The sequence below is a fragment of the Arvicola amphibius genome, chromosome 9 (genome assembly GCF_903992535.2).
Source record: "Arvicola amphibius chromosome 9, mArvAmp1.2, whole genome shotgun sequence".
In the NCBI taxonomy this organism is placed as follows: domain Eukaryota; kingdom Metazoa; phylum Chordata; class Mammalia; order Rodentia; family Cricetidae; genus Arvicola; species Arvicola amphibius.
In genome coordinates this window covers 78,988,426-79,014,029 of record NC_052055.2, presented here as the reverse complement: position 1 = coordinate 79,014,029, position 25,604 = coordinate 78,988,426, and the positions used below count along the sequence as shown (strand labels likewise).

General features: G+C 42.4%; 1 protein-coding gene across 1 annotated transcript in view; it reads right to left on the bottom strand.

Annotated features, from left to right (window-relative positions):
* The window catches only part of Efhc1 (EF-hand domain containing 1), a 39,448-nt gene that overhangs the window by 3,133 nt on the left and 10,711 nt on the right, over positions 1–25,604 (bottom strand). The window contains exons 5-9 of the mRNA XM_038343204.1: positions 24,749–24,941; positions 16,296–16,516; positions 14,366–14,506; positions 10,103–10,316; positions 9,340–9,496 (exon numbers count right to left, since the gene is read on the bottom strand). Of these exons, the coding sequence (XP_038199132.1) occupies positions 9,340–9,496; positions 10,103–10,316; positions 14,366–14,506; positions 16,296–16,516; positions 24,749–24,941 (926 nt within the window). The remainder of the gene's footprint in view (positions 1–9,339; positions 9,497–10,102; positions 10,317–14,365; positions 14,507–16,295; positions 16,517–24,748; positions 24,942–25,604) is intronic.

Genomic DNA, 25,604 nt, shown 5'->3' with positions numbered 1-25,604 from the left:
TGAGTGCTGGGATTAAAGGTGTGAGGCACCAAAACCAGCTCCTAGCAGTGAATTTCAAACAATATATCCTGAGAAAGAACCACGGACTGTATGGAAAGACTGTTCTGATCAGCCAAACAGTCCAAAAGTAGGAAATGAGCTACATAATTTGCACTTTATCAAGCAATACAGTAAAGATGCAGTCACTGACAATGCTGTAGAAAGAAAATGTGTTGTTAGCGAGAGATTTGAGGAACCTAAGTGTGTATAGAGTGCTAACTTTTGTCTAAAACCTACAGAAGTATAAAAAGATATATTTGAAATTTTTTTGTTTAAGGAAACTGCTTTTAAAGTGAAGAGACGCAGAGCGCAAGGGTGGGCTCAGCAACTAAAGCACTTGTTCTTGCAGAAGACTTGGGTTCTGTTTCCAATGCCCACATGGTGGCTCACAACCATCTGTAACTCCAGTTCCAGGGGATCCAAAGCCTATTCCTGGCCTCTTTGGGTACCAAGCACCCATGTGATGCACATATATTCACACAAGCAAAACATACTAATGAATATATATTTTAAAATAAATTTAAAAACAGGGCTGGAGAAATGACTTAGCAGTTAAAACTGCGTCCTGTTTTGGGGGAAGACCTGAATTCAGTTCAGCAGCTCAGAACTGTAACTCTTACGAGTCTAGAAGGACAGTGGTGGCCACACACACCTTTAATCCCAGCTCTCGGGAGGCAGAGGCAGGCAGATTTCTGAGTTTGAGGCCAGCCTGGTCTACAGAGTGAGTTCCAGGGTAGAGTTAGGACTGTTACACAGAGAAAACCTGTTGGAAGGAAGAAAGGAAAGAAGGGAGAGAGAGAGAGAGAGAGAGAGAGAGAGAGAGAGAGAGAGAGAGTCCTAGTCAACAGAGGGTAGAAGTACATAGATAGAAATGTGACTGTAATGTTTTTCTTAAAGCATTTAACTATTGATGCTTCATAATAAAATGTTCTAAAATATCTGAAATGTTCATGATAGACCTCAAAGCCAGTAAATAGAACCCAAAGCGTATTATATTTTATATGTCTGTTAAACAACCAAATACTAGAAATAGTTGCTTTGGGTTGCTTAGGGTTTTTCAACTAGTTTTGCTTCCTTCACCTTTTACAACCTAAGTTTTGCTCCCTCTGCCTTGTTTTCCTCGTTGCTCTTGAGACACAGGCTCACCATGGAGCCCGTGCTGGCTCTTAACTCCCAGTCCTGCTGGCGAAGCTTCTACGCGCTGGATTGTGAGCATGCACTACCACCCCGGGTTACTCCCTTACATTGCAGATATTACTTTTATAGCAAGGCAAAAGCAATTAAAATGTCATAAAACTCCCTAGTAGAGAAAGAGTCCCATGAATCATCTATTATAGAAGCAGAATATGATTATCTAGTTCACATATATTAAAATGTACGTGAATAGGCAGGGGGCCATCTTAATGACAGGAAGTACCTATGCCTCCATATTCCACAGGCTCTCGGGACATAAATTCTTCTGCCGGCCACTATCTTAATATATAAAATTATCAAAGCATTTGAGGGAAATTCATACCTCTGTCCTCTCTGAAGGACCCAGAAACCACACTCCTCTTGAGGCAGCAGAGAAAACACCCATGCAGCGTGGAAGGGATGCGGGTAGATGGCAATGGGTAGTGGAGCTTAGCTTCACGCCAAAGCCCCATCTGGATACCTATGTGGGTCCAGGTGTTCCCTAAGGCTGGCTGCTTCTCTGCCTGCTTTTGTCCTTTTTGTTCATAGATGGCTTTATATGACACTTTAAAATATTTTGTCTCATTTCTATTTCAAAATTAATTTCTTAAGTTTTTCTGAACATCAGCATATCCTTTAAACATTTTGAAATGATTATTTTCCTAAAACCAGCTTATTTTGTTGTTAATCAAGTGCCTCCTCTTACAACTGGATTTGCCTGTTATTTATATTTTTTCATACAAGAATTTAAATTGCTTCAAAAAGTCATGAACTGTTGGGGGAGGGGCTTGGGTTTTCTTTTTCTTTCTTTCTTTTTTTGTTGTTGTTTTTGACTTGGATTTCAGATGCCAGAAGAGCCAGAGCTCTTCTCAATATTTTATTTTTCTAGTATTTGTTTGGAGTGATATAGCCCAGACAATAAAATGAAAAAAAAAAAAGAAGAAGAACTTGGTAGGTAGTAGGTACAGGATTCTGAGAAAGTCTTTTTAAATTTTAATTAATGAATTATAGTTTTTGTTTGCTTGATTGGCTGTTTTGATTTTGTTTTCATTTGTTTTTTTGACACGGGCTTTCATAAGTTCAGGTTGGCTTTGAACTCCTGTCTCCAGCTGAGAACAACTGTCTGCCTCTAGCTAATGTAGTACCTGAAAAACATAAACCCATTCTGGGCTAAGCCAATGGGAGATTGTTTCTGCTGTCACTGTTGTAGGTACCAAGTGCGTTCAAAAGCAACTCTCATTAGCAGCTTGCTTTAAATCAAGAGGAGGTGGTGATATTGAAAAAGAGAGATCAGAAGCCAGAGGTATTTTAGGGTCAAACTAAAGGACACAATAGCTTTTGGATATGCTTGAAAATTTAAGGTTCCAGTGAGGAGAAAAGGGTGGAGCTAACCCGTGTGGATAGCCTCCTCTACAGGGCACGAAGCTGCTGCTTCCCATGTCACCACAGCTCCGTATCTCAGGCATAGAAGAGAACAAGAGAAACGGAGAGGAAGAGCAGGGATGCTGGCGAGGAAGTGACAAATGGCTTTTCAGTTGTAACCAGCGTTTCAAAAGACACCGTAAACAAACGGAAAAGTACACAGGCATCAATTCAGAATGTCTAGGACAGAGAGCGACTCACACTTGTAAGGTCTAGTGAGTTTAGAGGATCAAGCACAAGGACAAACCCAAGATCTTGAGAAACAGCAACCTGGACTACCTAAATAGAAAGACATACCTGATGGTATCAGAGGGGATACCAGACTCTAACTCCCCAGCCTCCAAAGGAAGGTAGTAAAAAGTAATTAATACTGTTTGTACACCAAACTAGCTAACTGGGAAGGGAGGGGTCAGGAAACTATGGAACGGGCCAAATCCAGCTGAAGACTACTCTTTATTTGGGAAGATCTATTGGAACACACCCACTCCTATTCATTTTCCTTTGTCTGTGGCTGCTTTCATGCTGGAAGGGTGGGGCTGGGGATTTCCAAGAGATGCTGTGACTGAATCGCCCAGTATCCGAGCCTCTGCAGACAAAAAGCCTGCCAGCCTCTGCTCCAGCTCACAGCCTCCTATTGTCTCCCATATTTGCTTAAGCTAGTATTAATGTAAGGTCTGATGCAGGGGCAAGCTCAAATATCAGCTCAACTACTGAGTAAGCGAGACTACTTTGTTTGAAAACCATCGATGATCTTCAGAAAAGCAATTCATGCAAAGTGTCCGGATTCCCAAGCAGGCAGGGAGGAAATGGTCACAGATGCACAACTGAAGCCTCGCATTTAGAAAAGGTGAAAAGGGATGAAAGCATGGACATTCTGAAGTAGAGACGAGGGAACTGGGGAAGGGCCCACTCTGTTGCTTTATCTCACATTTGGCTTTTTTTTTAAGGCTTACATATTTAATGCATATGAGTATTTTGCCTGTGTGAATGTATGTGTACCACGTGCGTGAAGTCTGGTACCCGTGGAGGTCAGAAGGCAGCATCAGCTCCACTGGAACTGGAGTGAAGGATAATTGTGAGCCATCCTGTGTGTGCTGGGAACTGAACTGAACTGAACCCGGGCTCTCTGAAAGAACAGCCTGTGCTCTCAATTGTGGAGAGCCATCTCCCCGCTCCTTGATTTCATATTGGAATTGCGACGCGATCATTAAAGAGTGGGGGCTTGAAGGTGATGGGAGAGTAAAAGAGACTACCTGACTCTCTATAGATGTGTATTCATACTGGCTATAGAGACAGACTTTGTGTTCAAAATGAGCTTATGAGGCACATACATGACTTTTATCCTTGAATTTGAGTTCACAAATTCTTTCACAAAGAAAGGTCTGGAGAGATGGTTCAGTGGTTAAGACTCTGGCTGTTATTTCGGAGGCCCCAGATTCAGTTCTCAGCCCCCGGATAATGGCTCACAACCATCTATGACTCTGATTTTAGGGGTTCCCGTGCCTTATTCTAGGCTCTGTGGGTACCAGGCATGCAGACATATGCAGGCAAAATATTCATACACATAAAATAATTATTTTTTAAATCACAAAGGAGATCCTAGACTCCCTAAGAACTTCAAGCTGAAATCAGTATTCAGTTAATTTCCTGTGTGCTATGCTAATTTTCTGCCCTAGGGGAAAAAATGGCCAGCTGCTCCAAAATCCATCCTATTGTAATTGTTACCTGCCATAAAAAGATGCAGACTTAAGCCAGATGGTGGTGGCTCATGCTTTTAACCCTAGCACTCCAGGGGCAGAGGCAGGTGGATCTCTGAGTTCAAGGCCAGAATGGTCTACAGAGTGAGTTCCAGGACATCCCAGGCTACACAGAAAATCCCTGTCTGGAACAAAACAAAAGAAAATATGCTGGTCCCTGGGAACATCTTAAAATCATTAGTTGGATGAAGGATGTGCATTTCCTATTATAGGGTTTATTATAGATTGGGATACATAAAGGGCCAAAGCTGGAAGGGTCTGAAGACACCCCAGGATTTATGTCATTTTCAAGCATTTCCTTTCTTAGAGACCTCTATAACAATAAAAGTAAGGGGGGAAAGTGGGATTTGGATTGAGAGGGCTGCTGCTTTCCGTGTTTCTGTACTTCCTTCCTCCAGCTGTTCTCTAAGAAAGGAAATGCTTGAAAATGACATCAATCCCTCACTGCTTAATATAAAATAAGATTTTGCTGGTAGCGTGCTTAAACAAGTAGCTCCCAGGGCCCAGTGGTATTTGCGCAGCACGGGAGAATAGAAGGGACCCTTTTGAGAAAGAGTTGAATTGAACATAATGGCGATGAATACCAAGTGGGCCCTTAGAGCGCACCATGCAGCCTCCCACTTTCCTAGACAGCCACACTGTTTCTGCAGTTCTCACGAACCAGGGCGGAGAGAGGGACGTTAAAGGGAGAAGGGAGAGGGCCACAACCCTCATCCTCGGGTATCTGGATTAAGCTTCTCACTGAATCGTATCAAGTCACCTGTGAAGGACTTAAAATCCCATTCTTGAGAAAAATCTCATGAGCAAGATAATGAACAGGTTTATAAGCAAGACGTGGGCCTTGGCTCCGTGTTACTGTGATGCAGTAAGAATCCCTTTGACCTCTCTGGGCCTGTGGCTTAGTCGGAACTCTTTCTTTTCTTTAAACATTTATCATTCATTTCATAAACCAGTTGATAACCTCTGTTAATTAAGATGCGGTCTGTTTATTATCTATGAACTTTTGTGATACTGGAGATTAAACACGAGCCCTCACACACGCTAGGCGAATGTTCTCCCTCCGAGCTACATCCTCAGGCTCATTCTACTTTGTTTTCGAGACATGGCTCCACCACATCCGTCAGGCATGCTTGAAGCCCGGAGCAGCCAGACCACAGGCCTGGGACTAAAGACTGGCAAGGAGAGTTCTTTAGAGAAAATAATTATACCAAAATATTTCCAGTTAATCTTTCAGATCCTCTGAGCAATGTGTTCTCAGTAGCCACCAATATGCATGCACTATTATTAATACACTTAAATATGACTTTCCCTCCCTAGGGTATGTATATAAGTCCTTTTTTTCCAACATCTCCTCTAACACCCTTCTCCCCACTCCCCCTCCTCTCTTCTCCCTCTCCACTTCTCCTTTCCAACCTTCTTCCTCCCTTTCTCTTTCCTTCCCCATCCTCCCTCCCCCACCTCCTCCTGGAACTCTCTCTCTTTTCTCCTTCCTCCCTCTTTCTGTCCCTCCTCTATGCCTTTGCTTCAAATTCTATAAAAATCTCTCTTTTCATAAACATCTTAACTTTACCCACTCGCCTAGAAATTCTTTCCATCAGCAGACAGTTCTGGTTAACCCATGAGCAGAGCTCTCCTAGGGCCACACTGACACAAAGACCACTTACACACACACACACACACACACACACACACACACACACACACACATTTAACATCCCTAGAATTAAGATACATTTGTTTCCTTTTTTTAATTTTTGTTTTGTTATTCAAGACGGGGTTTCTCTGTGTAACAGCCCTGGCTGTTCTGGAACTCGTTCTTGTAGGCTATGCTGGCCTCGAACTCACAGAGACCTGCCTGCTTCTGCCTCCCAAGTGCTAGGATTAAAGTTGTGCCCCACTGCTAGGCTAAGATATACATTTTTCAATTGATGATGAATAAAGATTATAACTGGTCATATTTTTTCTGTTGCAGTAGTAAGTAAAATGTATTTAATTTGGTGTTCATTTCCCTTATGTTTAAGATATAGCCTATGTATTCAATGAAGTAAAACATTTCACAAATTCCAGTTCCTACTGTACACCACACTAACACAAACAATTAGAAAGGCTTGCCAACCACATTTTTCCTGTTTATCTGTGCCTGTTCCCTTAGGTTCTGACTTCTTGTCACCAAGATCAAAGTTTCCGGGAATAATGCCTAGACTCCTGGGGTCCCCCAAGGCCCTTGTCAGGGTCTTCTACAAGGTGAAAATAACAACACTGTGACTGTTTGTCCTTTCGCTCCTTTCTCCCCACAAGCAGTCAAGAATTTCCCCAAATATTATGCAATAAATGATGTTTTTCCTGGACTGAATTTAAAAACATAAAAATTCAGCTGTCTCCTCTTAAAAAAAAAAACAGACATTAAAGGTATTCTCAAAAAAGTAAAGTGCAGTTCTTCCCAACAGCTATTTTTGTTTGGGAGACAGAAAACATTGTTATTTTCCACAGAAACTGTTTTCTTTTCCTGGCTCAGTTCATAGTGTCTTGACTAGCCTGTGTGAGGCCCTAAATTCGATCCCCAACACGGTATAAAGCCAGGATTGGTGGCACATGCACGTGCCTGTGATCCCAATGTGTGAGAGGTAGAGGCAGGGGGATCATAACTCCAGGCCAGCCTCAGCTATGTATCAGTTCCCAGGCTAGCTAGGCATACATGTAAGCCTGTCTAAATAAAAGTTACCTCTGTTAGTGTATTCTAAAATGAAGTATTTTTACATTGTCAGATAGGACTTCTAACATGCTAACTACAGACAGACTAAAAGCCTTTATGGTCCTGTTGTGGTTTTGATGACAAACGCCCCTGGGATGGCTCTTCTTGGTTGTCAGCTTGACTACATCTAGAAACAACTGTGAGGGGTTTCTAATTAAGTCTCCTGAGGTGGGAAAATTCACCTTTAATCTGGCCTGCACCTTCTGCTTGCATCCTATATAAAGGACACGGAAGAAGAAACCTGGTTCTCTTTGCCGCCTTGACCTTGGTCTTGATGGCAAGTCCATTCCTTTACTGGCACTAAAGAATAGCCCTAGTTCTTCGGGGTTCTGGTGTATACTGAAGATTAGCTGAGACACCCAGCCTTGTGTACTGAACAACTATTGGATTTGTGGATCCTCTGCTGCTAAACAGTCACTGTTGGACTAGCTGGACCACAGCCTGTAACCCACTCTAATCTATCCTCTCTCTCTCTCTCTCTCTCTCTCTCTCTCTCTCTCTCTCTCTCTCTCTCTCTCTCTCTCTCTCTCTCTCTCTCTTTCTTTCTCCTGTCTCACTCTGTCTCCTCTACCTCTCTCATATACACATGATATAGGTGGGTCTTCTATCTATCTGTTGCTTTCATTGGTTAATTAATAAAGAAAACTGCTTGGCCTGATAGATCAGAACATAGGTAGGTGGGGGAAGACAGAACAGAATACTGGGAGGAAGAAGGCAGTGAGACAGTCACCATGAAGCCAGTCACCAGGTCAGACATGCTGAATCTTTCCCCGTAAGCCACCACCTTGTGGTGCTACACAGATTATTAGAAATGGCTTAAGCAAGATGTGAGAGCCAGTAAGAGGCTAGAGCTAATAGGCCAAGCAGTGTTTAAATGAATACAATTTGTGTGTTGTTATTTCCAGTGTAAAGCTAGCTATGCGGGAGCCAGGCAGGACGAAAAGCAGACCTCCTTGCCTCCTCACTACATATACATATGAGTTATATTCATATATCTATATTCATTCTGTCAGTTCTGTCCCTCTAAATAACCCTGAAAAATACAGTCCCCGAAAGGCTCATATATCTGGTCACTTGGTCCCCAGTTGGTGGCACTGCATGGGGAAGCTATGGAACCTTTGTGAGGAGGAACCCTGCTGAAGGAGGTACTTCACTGGGGGAGACATTGTTTCTAGTCCAGTCTCACTTCCTGTTCTTCTCTTTGGCACCTCCTGCTCCTGCTATGGTGCCTGCTACTTCCTGCTATGCCTCTCCTACCGCCACAATGGACTCTCACCCTCTGGAGTCAGAAGGTAAATAAACTCTTCCTTCTATAAGCTGCCTTAGTCACAGTATTTTACCACAGCAACAGAAAAGGAACTGAAACAGGTCTACAGTGTTGCCCTCTGAGGTGGTTCTCATCTGCCAAGCAAGTGCCCACCACTGCCAGCCTCCAGAAATGCTTGTTACCTCTATGTCCTTTATTTTGTCTGGTATTTATCACTGACTGTACTGTACGATCTACTTGTATTACTCTCTCTCTTCATTCCTGCTTGGGTCAGTCCAGAAAGACAGCAACTTCTTATCAGTTTTGCTTACTGAACAGGCCAGTGGCCTGGTGATAACGTCTGAAACGGGTATGACAGGCATCCATTCAACCATTAGTTGCTACAGGTATAAAATGGGAAAACTTCTAAGGTGGTAGTTATCATGTCGAGCCAAGAAACCATCTACATCTGCCTGACAGCTCCAGCCTGGTAAAGGAAAGCTAAAATTCTAGACTATCATTATGCATTGATTTCGACAAGAATTCCTTTCTGGCGGCCTGCAGTGATGGCTTGGTGGCTCAGAATGCTTGCTGTGTGAGCATCCAGTAAGAGCAGCTCAGGTCCCAGCCTTTGTGTAAAAACAAAACAAAAAATCCTGGTGGTGGCTGCACCCTCAACCCCAGTGCCATGGGGAGCAGAGACAAGGGGATCATTGGGTTGCTGGCCACCAGCCTAGACCCAGACTTAGCGAGAGGCTCTGCCTCAAAGAAGTAAGGTGTAGTACGATGGAACAGGTATTCAATGTTCTCCTCTGGCCTCTGGACATGCATGAACAGCCCTGTGTACCTATGTACCTATGCACATATACCACATACAACACACACAGAATGGAATTGCTTTCTAAATAGCTTGCACATGCCAAATCCCGACCGTAGGCAGTCCCACATACTTTTCTGATTCTGGTGCCGGAGCCTCCTGCACATCCTGCTTCTGGACACGGTTCTTGATGGAGGCGAGGGCTTCTGGGGAATACTGGGAAGCGTTGCTCTCCATGTATTTTAAAACGTACTCATCTGTATCGAGGATGACGAACCGATGGCCGAACACTGAGGAGAGAGTAGCGTTACACTTAGTTCAGCTTTGCTTCTCTCATGCAGTCAGGAGCAAACACTGTTAACCTTCTAGCAATAAATCCAACGGGAATCATTTGTGGCCGACAGGTGAATCCATTTGTTTTCTTGTTGTTGTTGTTCTGTTTGTTTGCTTGCTTTTGAGACAAGGTCTCTCTACAAAGTCCTGGCTGTCCCGGACCTCACTATGTAGACCAGGCTGGCCTTGAACTCACAGAGATCCACCTGCCTTCTGCCTCCCAAGTGCTGGGATTAAAGGTAGGTGCTAACACTGCCTGGCCAGACTGGTGAATTTTGAAAAGCTGTATACATTAATATTCAGTGATTTTCTTGGGTTCCTCATGTTAGCATCTAACAAATGGAGCCAATATAAACAATAACATAGTATCAACGAATGCAATCAATTTAGAATTTCACTGATAAGCAAGGAGATTAAGAAATGGAAGCATGAATACCTTCAAATTAGCATCATCTGAGTCAGAACACAGCCCAGTTGATTCTTATAAGGCTTAAGAATGCATTAAATCACAGCAAGACCATTTTTCAAGCCATCAGGAAACTCTAAGCCATGTTTAGGCTTACCTTCAATCACGGCACCGATGAAGAGGTCACTTGGTCCATAGTAGATAGGGTTGTCAGCCGTAGAGAACGGTTTAACAACTTTAGTTCTGCCCAGGAATTTACCCCCAATGATACCAGAATTTCGAACAGGAGGCTCAAAGATACTGATCATATCGGTGGCAAGAAAATAAGAGAAGATAAAGCGCCGGTCTTTGTCTTCCGGGATAGGGGATTCCTAGAGAGATGGAAAAAGAGAATGTCAAGGCTCATAGTCTTTCCAGGAAACCCAAAATGAAACCAAGCTGAATTCATATAAACATGCCATATATTGAGGGTTTGGGCTGGGACAAACAGGCTTCATTTTGGGAAAGGAGGCCACCCCAATTTAGCTCTGGTTGATTGCTGCCTGGTGGGAATGTAGGCCCAGAAGAAAACTCTGGGTTTCTATATAAGAACCTCTGGCTTTCATATGTTGACTTGAGAATTCAAAGCAAGAAAGAGTAGAAGAGCTTCAAGTCACAAGAGGAGGACTGGAATGCAGAAGAGAACCACAGGGCAAAGCACAGGAAAGACACCAGGCTGAGCACGGTCCTTCAGTCACATGGCTCCCAGGAACATGGCCCCCCAGCCGCATGGCCCCCCAACCACATGGCCCCCAGCCACATGGCTCCTCAGGCAAGAGGCTCCCCAGCATGTGGCTCCCAGCAGAGGGGAAGTCTCATCTGAAAGGTAAGCCAGGCAACGCAGCAAGTCTACAGACTTGACAAGGCTCAACAACAGTACAAAAGAGTCCCCAGCTCAGAGGACAGGCGGCTGGGCACAATTTTGAGAACTGTTTTTTCAAACTGTTGTTTTAACACTGAGTTGTTATCTGGGAGCCCGAGAACAGGCCACATACACAAGTATAGAGTCAGCTTGCCATGGGGGGTAGGGTGGCTAGAGATGGCTCCATTGAGCAGCAGCGGAGCGCAGGAGGCCCAGATGTTGGCAACCGAGAAGAGCAGGTGACTAGAGGCTGAACTGAGGCAGGAAAGTGTACTGGAAAAAGAGCGCCAACCTTGCAGAATCTCACCAAATGAGAATAAACCTGCTTTGTAGCCTTGAGCCTCCGCTCAGGGGCTAGATCAACATCCAGGGTTACTATCTGCTGTGAGGTCCCTGCTGGAGAGTCCAAGAATTGTCTGACATTCCAGTAAACTACCTGTACATGCAAAGGTATGTCCCTCCCACAGAGTGATTGCATTGTGTTTCTATTGCTGGGGGGGGGAGGGGAAACGCCACGAACAAGGTTTGTTTTGGGCACATGGTTGTGGGGCATTAGAGTCCATGATGTTGGAGCAGCTGCTGACGGATCACGTGTCTAAACACTATCAGCCGGCAGAGAGAACTAACTGGGAACGGCGTGGTGCACTGTTTCTGAACCTCAAGGCTCCACCCCATCCCCGGCTGTGACACACCTCTCCCAGCAAAGCCACACCTCCTAACAGTGCCAAAAACTTGAAAACCAAGTAGTCAAATGTTCATGACTTATTGGTCACATCTTGTTCATACCACCACAGTGGCCAATACTTAGGGTGGAGGAAGTATGGGACAGGTCTTCTGCCACTACCGGACTCAGTGGGGTGCAGTGGGTGCCTTTTCTACCCCTAAGGCACTTAGAGCCCATTCACGCCTACAGTATTAGCTACCCTGAGGTTATTTCCCTTTCCTTCTCCCTCAGGCTGTTCTAGCTAGAAGCTCCAGAACAAGGTTGAACATAATGGGTGTGGCAGTCACACCTCCCGTGCTCTCCCTGAAGGGGGAGTCTCAACTCTTCGTTACTCTGTTTACAGTAGGATTGTAGATATATTTTATAAGATTAAGAAAATTCCCTTTACTTTCCAGTACTTAAGAGATTTATTTTAAAATGCAATGGATTTATTTTATTTTATTTATTTATTTTTTTTGGTTTTTCGAGACAGGGTTTCTTCTGTAGCTTTTGGAGACTGTCCTGGAACTAGCTCTTGTAGCCCAGGTTGGCCTCGAACTCACAGAGATCCGCCAGCCTCTGCCTCCCGAGTGCTGGGATTAAAGGCGAGCACCAACACCGCCCGGCTTTATTTTTGGTTTTTTGAGACAGGGTTTCTCTGTAGTTTTTGGAGCCTGTCCTGGAGCTAGCACTTGTAGACCAGGCTCTCACAGAGATCCGCTAGACCCTTATCTTGAATTGTTTCTAAGTCAACAGAACCCATCTCATAGACAAAGCCATAGTTATGTACTTTGTAAAGAACTTCAATGTAAAGATGCCTTAAGATTTTCTGTCCTCACAGGATTGACTTAATTGTTATCAGGAAACTAGGAAGAATGACTGAAGTAAACACAATGCCTGTAGGCAACGGGATTTGGTCTGGCCCTAAGATAAAACAGAAGTCACTTGGCTGTTGTAAAATACAAATGACATCTCTCATAAGGATGAGTTTTATGGAGTGAAAGTAACACTCAGGGTTTGGGGTGAAGGGTCTGAGGTAGGTAAACATAACTCTAGGGGAAAGGTGGAGCCTGGCTCATCAGACAGCAAGGGATCACCAGGTTGAAAATTAGGACCATTTCCAGCATTCCAGGAGAAAAACTGGTTAAATATCTCCTCCTTTGAAGGATGCCTTTGCGTTTAAGCTTCCTGGCTTCTCCAGTGCTTAACTGTGCGCACAAGGGCCTTTTGTCCTCTACAGTGCACAAACCTGAAGGCAAAACACTCATAAAATAATTTGAAATTTCAAAAGGCAACCTCTATTAAGTTAGTATAATTCAACTTTTTATACTTACTATAAAATAATACATTTAGATATCATAGCTAGTACTAAAAATCAATAAAACATAATTTCTATTCTTCAAGAAATATACTCTGGAAGGGTCTATCAATGCACAAATGTTTAAAATATGGTATAGAATCTACAATTGCTTAACAGGCAAAGTGGATGAAAATTTTGAGGTATAGAAAGGAGAGATTATGGATCTAGGATGGCTCATGGCGGGGGGTCAGGAATTGAGCTGGGTCTTGGTTCAGAAGCACTATACTTAGTACTACCTAACATTTCTGAAGGCTGACTACCATATATAGTGTTTGCTGTAGGGAACACGTGACTGTCACACCGTGACTCTATACACTACAGACAAAATGAACACTTGTCCAGCGTGCCGAGATAGAGGAGAAACATCTTAGGTATAAAATTGGCCTCACCACAAAAAAGATATAGTAATCCTCCTGGATATTGGAAGTAGACACGATCGCCAGGCAAAAATTGGGAACTTGAGGGTTGGGCGAGACGCGGCCAAGGGAAGATGGGGAGAGAAAAGCATGAAGGGGAGAATGGGGGGAGCTCGGAGGAATGGGATGCTTGGGATACAGGAAGGGTGGATATGGGAGCAGGGAAGCATATATCTTAATTTAGGGAGCCACCTGAGGGTTGTCAAGAGACTTGACCCTAGAGGGGTTCCCAGGTTTCCAGGGAGACGTCCCCAGTTAGTTCCTTGGGCAGCTGAGGAGAGGGAGCCTGAAAAGGCCAGTTCCTATAGCCATACTGATGAATTTCTTGCATATCACCATAGAACCTCCACCTGGCGATAGATGAAGAAAATGACAGAGCCCCACATTGGAGCACCGGACTGAGCTCCCAAGGTCCTGATGAGGAGCAGAAGGAGAGAGAACATGAGAAAGTCAGGACAATGAGGGAACCTCCACCTGGCGATAGATGAAGAAAATGACTGAGCCCCACATTGGAGCACTGGACTGAGCTCCCAAGGTCCTGATGAGGAGCAGAAGGAGAGAGAACATGAGAAAGAAAGTCAGGAACGTGAGGGGTGCGTTCACTCATGGAGACAGTGGGACAGAATTAATGGGAGATCACCAACTCCAGTTGGAATGGGACTGATGGATCATGCGACCAAACCCATCTCTCTGAATGTGGCCAACAGTGGGGGCTGACTGAGAAGCAAAGGACAATGGCGCTGGGCTCTGATTCTTCTGCATGGAGGGGCTCTGTGGGAGCCTTCTCAGCTTGGTCGATCACCTTCCTGGACCTGGGGGGACTTGGGAGGACCTTGGTCTTAACATAGAGTAGGGAACCCTGATGGCTCCTTGGCCTGGAGAGGGAGGGAGGGGAGGTATGGGTGGAGGGGAGGGGAGGGAAGGGGGAGGAGGAGGGGAGGGAAGGGGAAGGAGGAGGAGAGGGAAGGGGGAGGAGGAGGGGAGGAGATGGAAATTTTTAAATATAAAAAAATAAACCATGAAAAAAAAATTGGCCTCACCAATGCAGCCAGAAAGCGGAGCACCTTGTTATCATTCACCAACATTTTAATGACATCTTTTCTGGGAGCTTTGGGAATGAGAGCAAAACAATTCTGAGCAGAATCTTCGATCAGTCCATAGCCATTGTAAGGAGGTAACTCCTGAAGATAAACAGGAAGAAAGAGGTGAGGCTGTTGGTACTAACATCACACAGGAGGTCAATGTGCGTGTCTTCTTCAGTGTTAACTCAGAAACACGTACTCCAAAGCAACTCCTGAGGACTGCACATTCGTGGCCAACCTGGGTTACATAATCAGACCTTGTCTCGGAAGTAAATTAACAAACATCCCATTCTCAACAAGTCACAAGACATATTTAAAAAGTAGGAAATTGGTACATTGAAGGGAAAAAGTTAAGAAGCAGAGATTCTCCCTGGGAAAGATCCCCGGGAGGGGATACTTGACTATGGCTTTAAACCAACTATCTTAAAAATGCTCCAAGGGGGGCAGCCCACATTGTGCGGTGGGGGGGGGGTGCAGTACTTGCCACAGAAGCTCACAACCTGAACTTGAACCCTGAAATCCACAGTGAGAGGAGAGAGCCAACTCCCAAAAGTTCTCCCCTGACTTCCACATACAGAAAGATTACTAGTCAATCTCTCCCTAGTAACTCTAGAGATCATAAGGCAGTGGGGACCAATATATCCAAATTGTAAGAGGAAATAAAGCACAACGGAGAATTCCATACAGAGCAAAGCTGTCCTTAAGAAATGTGGGGCAAATTAAGATATTTCTAAATAAAGCTGGGAGAGTTAGTTACCACTGCACCTGACTGGCAAGCAATGTGCCAGGGAGTCCTTCCAAGTTAAGCAATGGGACAGAACACTAGACAATACTGAAACAGTTCCATAATGGTTAACTGAGAGACATTACAAACTAATCTACAAGTAAGCGTTCTTAGGATCTGGGGTTGCAATGCCATAATTGCTCTGCTATGTAACTTAAGAGAGCTAGAGATTGCTATGTAATAGAGTATGGGCAATATCCCAGGCTTAACGGCTACCATTAAAAACAAGAAAACCTTCATGATACGGGAGACTAACTGACTCCAAGTGGGGAATCCATCTGGATCTACAAAACATGCTTTAGTTTCATACCACTGAAATAGATACTTTAATGTAGTTAAGAGGCTGGGTGCATTTGCACATGATTTAAAATAGAAAAAAATCAGAACTTTTTTAAAAGAGCAATACAAGCTTCGCTATAAGAATAAAAATTAGAGCCGCATAGGGGCTATCGGAAGCGAGTTCCCTGGTCCTCTCCTTGCTTGACCTTCCCATTCCCACAGGGAGAACCGGAGACCACAAATGGCGTGGCAGCTGTGTCTGACAGCTGTTTCTCAGTCTTTATGCACAGAGGCTATGCACAGAAATGTAGACACTTATCACTTAAAATATGCGATGGACATTTCCCATGCTAATATACGTAGACTTACGTTATCTTACAGGCCTTACAGTTTTCTACTAGTATGGACAGATGTATTTTGCCAACCTCTCCTGTCTAAAACATATTCCTTTATAGTCCTCAATGCATATTTTGTAAACTAAAGATAAACAATAGTCTAAAGAATTAAAATGGCAACAAATGGCACTTGAGAAAGGTGATTCTACTTGGCTTTCCTAACAACAGCATATGAAAATTGTGTTTTCAGAGAGACAAACACCAGGTACTGAAGACCTTTCAAATTGAGCAGAGCATAAAACCTCATTACTATCATTCTATTTCTTTGATTACAACTAGACTGCGGGTGTTTTCATATGGTGATGGGCTCTTCGTATTTCTTCTTCTCTGAGCCTCTATCATATAGAAGTCATCCGTGTTTATTGTGTTCTTTCCTTCAGTTTTCTACGTCGTTTTTTCTTATCACACTCGGGACTTCTATTCCATTTACCTGTTTTACAGGAGGTGGCTCGTGCTTGCTCACATCAATGCGTGGTAAATCAGGCATCCCAAACTTGTCTCTGTAGTACTGTCGGGTGAACGGATCACAGTCATAAATGAAGAAGGTCCTCCCGAGGATGGTGAGTGGCTTCCCCACAATGAAGTCCTTGGCAGTGTACCACTCCAGCACCTCCTGATCGGAGATCTCCAGCACACACTGAGGGAAGTTCTCTAATAGCACATGGGGTTAGAGGGATGAAGGAAGTACAGGGAAGAAAGCTTAACACAAGAACTGGATATTCTTGTTGCTGGCTCTGGCTAAGGGTTGAGTACCCACTGATATGTCAAAGGAATAGGTAAAGCTATATATTTCGATCTTTCACAGAATACACGGATAATATGCCATATATTTTTCATAAAATCTCTCTTCTACATTCAGTTAGAGCTATCATCAAAAGCCTTCAAGATCCACAGAATTAATGTGTGGCCATGTAAGACATATAGTAGAGTTGGCTCTCTATGGGAACCAAGCCACTTGGTTCTAACTCATCACCCAGTTTTCTACATATCCAACAATTATTAGGGTTTACATGTATATACAGTGCATTGCTAACTACTGAGACTACACAATTGAATGTGCAAAATAACTCCTACCTTTGAGTTTGTTGATACAGACAATAAATAAGAACATAGATAACGGGTTTTCCTACACACACACACACACACACACACACACACACACACACACACGCACACACATACATAGTCACCACTGCTATCAGGAGAGTATAACATAGCCACACACATGATGTAGGAGCACAGACAATTAATGAAATGATTGCAATAATCCACTCACATAGGAATCACCTTCAAATACTGAATAAATCTTGCATTTTGGAAATAAGTACACTTTTATCAGTATGTTGTGCGAACTAAGGGTTAACTCATTTCTGATGGATTAAATGCAGCATGGCTTCTATGAACATCACAAAAGTCAGTGGTGGGGTACCACACTACATAACCACAATCACAGAGCTGGAATGCATGGAGCCAGAAGCAGGGCAGACCTCTCCTGACAGGTAGTTACTGAGATGGAAAATTAGAAAAAAAGATGGAATTTCTTAAGTATAATAAATAAATTCTCATTCAGTAACCCTGTCACTTTTCCAACAGATCCATAAAAACATAAAAATTATACATCTTAATAGAGTACCATGTGACATTCTGATACATGTATATATTGCATAGTGATTAAGCCAGGTTAAAAACGTATTGATATGTTTTATTTCTCTATGGTAAAAATAGTCAAAGTGCTTTTTTTTTTTTTTTTTTTTTTTTTTTTACTTTTTCTCCTTCTTTTGTCCTGTTTGAGACAGGGCCTTGTTATGAAGCACAGGTTTTCCCTGAATTTGTCGTAATTATCCTGCCTCAGCCTCCTGTGGGCTAGAACAAGCATGGTCTGGTGTGGTTGTCATAGCTTTTTGAAATATTAGACTTGTGGTCTATAGCCAGGCTGCTGTGCAGTAGCACTAGTCAACTCCTTCCCATCTCTCCTCTCTCCTTCTCTGTTCATGTGTGTGTGACATGTGCATGTGTATGTGTGTGTGTATGTGTGAGTGATGTGCATGTATATGTATGTGTGGTGTGTATGTTTGTGCGTGTGTGATATAGGTATAGATATTTGAAAGCATGCTTGTAGGTTCACATTCATGTGTATGCACTACCCATCTGGAGGTCAGGGATCAACATTAGATGTCTTCCTTGGTTGACTAGAGTATTGGGCCAGTGAGTTCTGGGAATCAGCCTGTTTTCTGCTCCTGTGCCCCACGTCTGGGGATACAAATCGGGTAAGCTGTTATCCCCACCAGGTTTTCTCCTTGGGATCTAAACTCAGACTCCAATGCTTGCACAGCAGATACAGTGCAGAATGAGCCATCTCCCCAGCCCCTCCCCACATTACACTTTCCACCTTCTGAGAATCACCATTTGACACCAACTTTCCCAAGATCAACTTCCTTAATTTCTCTTGTTTTAAGACAAAGGTCTCACTATGAAGCCAAGGCTGTCCTTACATTAGTGAGTCCCCTGCCTCGGCCTCCCAAATTTACAGGTGTGTGCCACTGAGCCCCAGCGATTCACAGGTGAGAGCATGTGGTACTTATCCTTCTGTGCACGATTTATGTCACTTAGCAAAATGATCTCCAGTGTTCTATCCCTGTTGGCACATATGACAGGGTTTCACTCTTTGTATGGATGCCTAGTTTCTCATGGTGCGTGTACCACATTTTCTTTCTCCATACATTAGTTGATAGATACTTAGGTTGTTTCTATTTCTTAGAAACAATGAATCGTATTATATTAAACATACATGTACAGATATTTCCTCTACATACTGATTTCATTTTCTTTTAAATGACACACACACACACAGGACTGAGGGAAGTTCTAGCTTTAACTTTCTGAGGAAGTGCCATTCTATCTTCTATAATGGCTGTATTAATTTTCACTCCCATCAGCACCTTGTAACTGGAATTACAGATGGCTATGAATTGCCATTCTGGGTGCTGGGAATTGAACAAACATTCTCTGAAAGAACAACTAGTTCTCTTAACTGCTGAACCATCTCTCCTGCCCCCAATAAAGCATTCTTAATGGAGTGAGGTAATATCTTATTGTAGTTGAAATAGTATGATGCTTACTAATTTTGAACACTCATTCATCTAGCTGTTGGCCAAGTGTCTTTTTCAAAAAAATCTTCTGCATTTATTTATTTATTTATTGGGGGGACAACATACCATGGCAAACATGCAGAGATCAAAGGGCAGCTTGTGGGCGACAGCTTGCTCCTTTTACCATGTGGGTCTCAAGGACTAGATTCAGGTCGTCAGGCTTGGTGGCAAGAGCCATCTTGTTGGTCCTATATGCCTTTTTTATATATATAACTATTCATTTAGGTGTATTTTCTATTCCTTTCTTTCTTATTTCTCTTCCTTCCTTCCTTCCTGTAGTGTGAAGCGGCGGGACTGCGTCCGGCCACCCACCACCCGGCCGCCAGCTAGCTTTACACCCGAAATAATTACACGGAAACTGTATTCTTTTAAACACTGCCTGGCCCATAGTTTCAGCCTCTTATTGGTTAATTCTCACATCTTCCTTTAACCCATATTTAGTAATCTGGGTAGCACCACGAGGTGTGGCTTACCAGGAGAGATCTTAACCTGCGTCCATCTCGGAGAGGAGCAGCATGGAGACTCACTATGGCGAATGCCTGAAGCGTCTCCCTAACTCTACTTCCTTGTTCCCACAATTCTGTTCTGTCTACTCCGCCTACCTAATTTTCTGTTCTTAAAGGGCCAAGGCAGTTTTCTTTATTAATTAACCAATGAAGGAAACATAGACAGATAACTCTCCTCCATCACCTTCCTTCCTTCCTTCCTTCCTTCCTTCCTTCCTTCCTTCCTTCCTTCCTTCCTTCCTTCCTTCCCGGACCTATTTTCTCTCTTCAACTGGGTCACTTGTTGTCTGTCTGTGTGTCTGTTTTTGCTAGCAAGTATTTTTAGTTCAGTAGGTATTTTGGATAATCATCCCCTATAGAAGTCTAGTGTGCAAATATTTTTTTCATTTTATTATATACTGTCTCTTCCAACTTTCTTTGTTTCATTTGTAGCAAGAAGCTTTTTAATTTCATAAGTCCCATTGGTATAATTTTGCTTTTGTGTCATGGGCTTTTGGGATCTTTCTTGTTAAAAAAAAAATTCCTGTGCTTAAACCACTTGCCCCTCTTTGTTTCATGTCTTGCGTTTACATCGTTACTCTCATCTGAGTTAGTTTTTGTAACTGGTAAAAGTGAGAGTAACCATGTTTTCTTTCCCATCTTAGAGAAGAAGTGCAGCTTTTCCTCATTCAGAATAATTCAGAATAATGTGATGCTTATCATAGTGATCCATATTGCACTAAAGCACATGCCCTTTAAATTTAATTTATTTAGTAATTTTATTATGAAAGGATGTTGAATCTTATACAACACATTTTCTGCAACTACTGAGATATGGTCATGTGGTTTTAATGGAGGACTTATTACTAGCAAGTCAGTCATGGTGCTTGTTATTTTTTTAAAAAAAATTCTTATGCTGATTCTAACTTGGAAAGTTTTTTTTTTTTAGTTTATATTTAAATTTATTCAACACAGAGGTACTGGGACTGATAGTGACAGCCTGGAACACACTCAGGAGGCAGGTGACACAGATGGAGAGGCCTCTCATCAGTCTGCTTATGTAAAAAGTTGTCTTACATTTGAAGTCATTCTCAATATTCAGTGACTCAACTATGTCCCGAAGCCAAATATTCCCTCCCGTGAGGAACAGCACGATGTGGATGAAGGTCAGTTTACAGATCAAGTCCGTGGGCTTAGATCTGTGCCTAAGATTATGGAAGTGTAGGGAAAAAAGGAGAAAAATGTTGGCTAGGGACTCCAAGTGCAGCTTGGAAATTAAGGACATTCTTTAATGAGGACATACATGGAAAGTGTACTCATCTTAACATCATAGCAGAAACATACTTCATATGCCTGGAATAAACAATAGTGTATACATCAGACTCGAGTTTCACTAGTCAGAGTCTATATCACTATTCAATTGTCCCTACTTATTCTTTTTTAATGATTTTTATCGAGCTCTATCTACATTTTTCTCTGTTCCCCTCCCTGCATTTCCCCTCCCCCCTCCAGCCCTCCCTCAAGGTCCCCATGTTCCAATTTACTCAGGAGATCTTGTCTTTTTCTACTTCCCATGTAGATTAGATCTATGTAAGTCTCTCTTAGTATCCTCATTGTTGTCTAAGTTCTCTGGGATTGTGGTTTGTAAGCTGGTTTTCTTTGCTTTATGTTTAAAAACCCACCTATGAGTGAGTACATGTGATAATTGTCTTTCTGTGTCTGGGTTACCTCATTCAAAATAATGCTTTCTAGCTCCATCCATTTTCCTGCAAAATTCAAGATGTCATTTTTTTGTGCTGTGTAGTACTCCATTGTGTAAATGTACCACATTTTCCTTATCCATTCTTCGGTAGAGGGGCATTTAGGTTGTTTTCAGGTTCTGGCTATGACAAACAATGCTCCTATGAACATAGCTGCACACATGTCCTTGTGGTACAATTGAGCATCCTTTGGATATATACCCAAAAGTGGTATTACTGGGTCTTGAGGAAGGTTGTTTCCTGATATTCTGAGAAATCACCACACTGACATCCAAAGGGGCTGTACCAGCTTGCACTCCCACCAGCAATGCAGAAATGTTCCCTTTTCCCTACAACTTCTCCAGAATAAGTTGTCATCAGTGTTTTTGATCTTGGCCATTCTTACAGGTATAAAATGGAATCCCAGAGTTGTTTTGATTTGCATTTCTCTAATGACTAAGGATGTTGAGCATTTCCTTAAGTGTTTTTCAGTCATTTTAGATTCTTCTGTTTAGGTCTCTACTCCATTTTTTTTATTGAATGATTGTTTTTTTAATGACCAATTTCTTGAGTTCTTTGTATATTTTGGAGATCAGACCTCTGTGTGATGTGGGGTTAGTGAAGATCTTTTCCCATTCTGTAGGCTGTCATTTTGTTTTATTGACCATGTCCTTTGCTTTACAGAAGCTTTTCAGTTTCAGGAGGTCCCATTTATTAATTGTTTCTCTCAGTGTCTGTGCTGCTGCGGTTCTATTTAGGAAATGGTCTCCTGTGCCAATGCGTTCAAGTGTACTTCCCACTTTCTCTTCTATAAGGTTCAGTGTGGCTGGCTTTATGTTGAGGTCTTTGATCCATTTGGACTTGAGTTTTGTGTATGGTGATAGATATGGGTCTATTTTCATTCTTCTACATGTTGATATCCAGTTATGCCAGCACCACTTGTTAAATATTATTTTTTCCATTTGATATTTTTGCTTCTTTATCAAAGATCAGGTGTTCGAAGATGTGTGTATTGATATCCAGGCCTTCAATTCGGTTCCATTGGTCCTCCTGTCTGTTCTTATGCCAATCTCAGGCTCTTTTCAGTACTGTAGCTCTGTAGTATAGTTTGAAGTTGGGATTGTGATGCCTCCAGAAGTTCTTTTATTGTTCAGGATTGTTTTGGCTATCCTGTTTTTTTGTTTTTTTGTTTTTTGCTTTTCCATATGAAGTTGAGTATCATTCTTTCAAGGTCTGTGAAGAATTTTGCTGGGATTTTGATGGGCATTGCATTGAATCTGTAGATTGCTTTTGGTAAGATTGCCAGTTTTACTATGTTAATTCTGCCTACCCAAAGAAAGGTTGTATTGTCTAGGAACCTGTCCATTTCTTCTAGATTATCCAATTATTGGTGTATAGGTGTTCATAATAATCTGCAATGAACTTTAAAAGATATTTATTTTCCTTCTGATTGTGTGCATGTATGTGTGTCTGTGGAGAGCAGAGGTGTTAGCCTCTAGAATTGGAGTTACAGGCAGTTGTGAGTCACTCTTTATAGGCACTGAGAACTTGACCCATGTCCTTTGCAAGTGCAGGGTGCATTCTCAACTGCTGAGCCATCTTTCTAGGCCTGAAGTGAGCTTTTATACTGCTTTGGTGTCTATTGTAATGTCTCTCTTCTCATCACTGATTTTGAGTCTTCTCTCTCTCTTTCGCCTTAGTCCAGCTACAAGACTGTAGGCGGAGATTGCTTGCTTCCTGGCTGCCCAGACCAAAAATAAGTATATAAAAACTATATTAATCACAACACTGGTTGGCCAATTAGCTCATGCATATTTCTAGCTAACTCTTACATCTTGAATTAACCCATTTCTATTAATCTATGTATCACCACGAAGCTCGTCATTTACCAATAAAGTTCTCTGGCAACTGTCTCCTTCGGCGGTTACAAGGCGTCTCTCTTGTTCTGCCTTCTTTCTCTCAGCATTCAGTTTAGTTTTCCTGCCTAAGTTTATTCTGCCCTGCCAGATGCCAAAGCATGTTCTTTATTAATCAATGATAATAAAACATATTCACATCATAAGAAGGGAATCCCATATCACAAGGTAGTCATCTTTCTTTGTCTTTTTAGAGAACAAACTATTTTAATTATCTTTTGCATTTTTCTTTTTCTTTTTCTTTTTTATTTTCTTTTTCTTTTTATTCATTTATTTTTGCTCTGATCTAGTCTCCTTTCTTCCTTCCCCCTCTTTCTCTCTCTCCAATTTATGGGTTGATTTGTTCCGGTTTTCTAGTTCTCTGGCATACCTTGATTGCTTATTTGAGATCAGGATGAACCAGAGAGTATGCAAAAATGTTTTTTTTATCTCCCCAAGTCTCTACCCAGAGTAAAGATAGGTCTAGACACTTCAGCCACAGGTCCCACCCTGTATCTAAGCTCTAAAGTTTTTTTTTTCTTTCTCTGGGCAAAATCACCACAGAGAAACCAGCTCTAGGCTCCTAAACCACAAATATACAGCTCTTTAAATGAATGTCCACAACGGATACTAAGAGTGAGTTTTACTTTATGCAAATGTATCTCATTTTACTCTGTTTTTACACTACTGAATAATGCTTCATAGGACCTAACCATTTATTTTTGTGTAAATCTCATTTATTGCTTCCAATTACTGTATATGAATCAAGATATAAAGCTAAGCATGGTGGCACACACCTTTAATGCCAGCACTTGCAAGGCAGTCCTGGGTCTACACAGTAAGCTCCATGCCAGCTAAGGTTTGTAACATGCGGGCCTGCTTGTTGGGGTTTCTGTCCTGCCAGGTTCCCGCAATCAAGTTCCAAAAAAAATCACAGAGTTCTATATTAATGATAAACTGATTGATTGGCCCATTAGCTCAGGCTTTTTGTTAACTCTTATAACTTATATTAACCCATTATTCTTATCTATGTTAGCCACATGGCTCGGTACCTTTTTCAGTGGGGCAGGTTACATCCTGCTTCTTCAGTGTCTGGAAAGGACTGGGGAGGAATGGGCTTCCTCCTTCCCAGAATTCTCCTGTTTTCATTGTTCTTCCTCTACTTCCTGCCTGGCTACTGACCAATCAGCGTTTATTTAAAACATAATTGACAGAATATAGAATTGTCCCACACCAAATGCTATGTGACAAAACGCTTTACCAGCATTCATAAGACACTGGATTTAATCTCCAGCACCACTGAGACAAACAAGCAAACCTAATACTAAATGGGTTCATTTAAGAAGCCTTACTCTACCTTTCTTTAAAGGAATCACCTGTTGCATTTTTTGTTCTGTTTTGCTTTTATCTGCTCACTCATCTCTACTAGAGTGCCCAGGACACATGCCTGGACTAAGGTAAATCATGGAGGAAAGTTGCAGAAAAGAAAAAACGTTGTTAAAAACTTAGGAAAACACTGACAGAGCCAAGTAAAGAAGAGTGACCACACCTACTATTAACTCCCTAGAAGCCCCAAACCCCCCAAGTAACAGAGGCTCCACTTAATGAAACTTACTTGCATTCTCCACAAAAATCTTGGGCATGCGCTGGCGGTTCATGAGGAGTGGGAAAGGGTCCCTTCCGTTGTTCCGTTCATGGACCTCTCGGATCTCCACTGTATCATCCATGAGGTAGTAGTGAATGATGTAGTGTCGGCACTCCCCAAACAAGCTAGCCGTGTCGTCCCAGATGGCATAGAATCGAAGAACCTTTGAGGAGTCCAAAGTGGTGCTTTAAGATTCTAAAACAGAGTCTTAACTTCGCTATGGCACATGTCTATCAGACAGTGATGAACAGTAGCTGAAACACTTTCAGACAGTAAATAAATAAAAACCAAGGATAGGAAAATATACAAAATCATGCACTGCATATTAACATACCAAAAGAATAGCACAAGCTTTCTCAGTTTGTGCCCAGACTGGGAAAGAGAAGCTGAACAAAAGGAAAGGGGGAGGCTTGCCTATAAAGGTAATTAATGCATAGTAACAAAGATATATGGTGAATTGTGTGTATAGAACTGGTATGGAAAGAATTTTCATTAATAAACCTATCTCTCCTTTGGGACTACTAAAACATATCTACTACAGGATGGACAGAATCTTCTAATTTAAGGTAACGGCAGAAAGCCAGGTGTTGTGGTACGCACCTGTAATCTCTGTACATGGGATGCAGAGGCAAAAAGAACATGAGATCCAGTCCAACCTGGGGTGCACAGCAAATTTGAGGCCAGCCTGGGCTATTTAGAGACACCGTGTATTCTGGAGGCAGAATTTCCAGGATTTCTGGGACTTTGAAGCACCTCCACCCCCATAGCAAGCTCTGAGCCAACCAGAGCTACATATAGAGAGACTCTGTCTCAATAAAACAAGCCA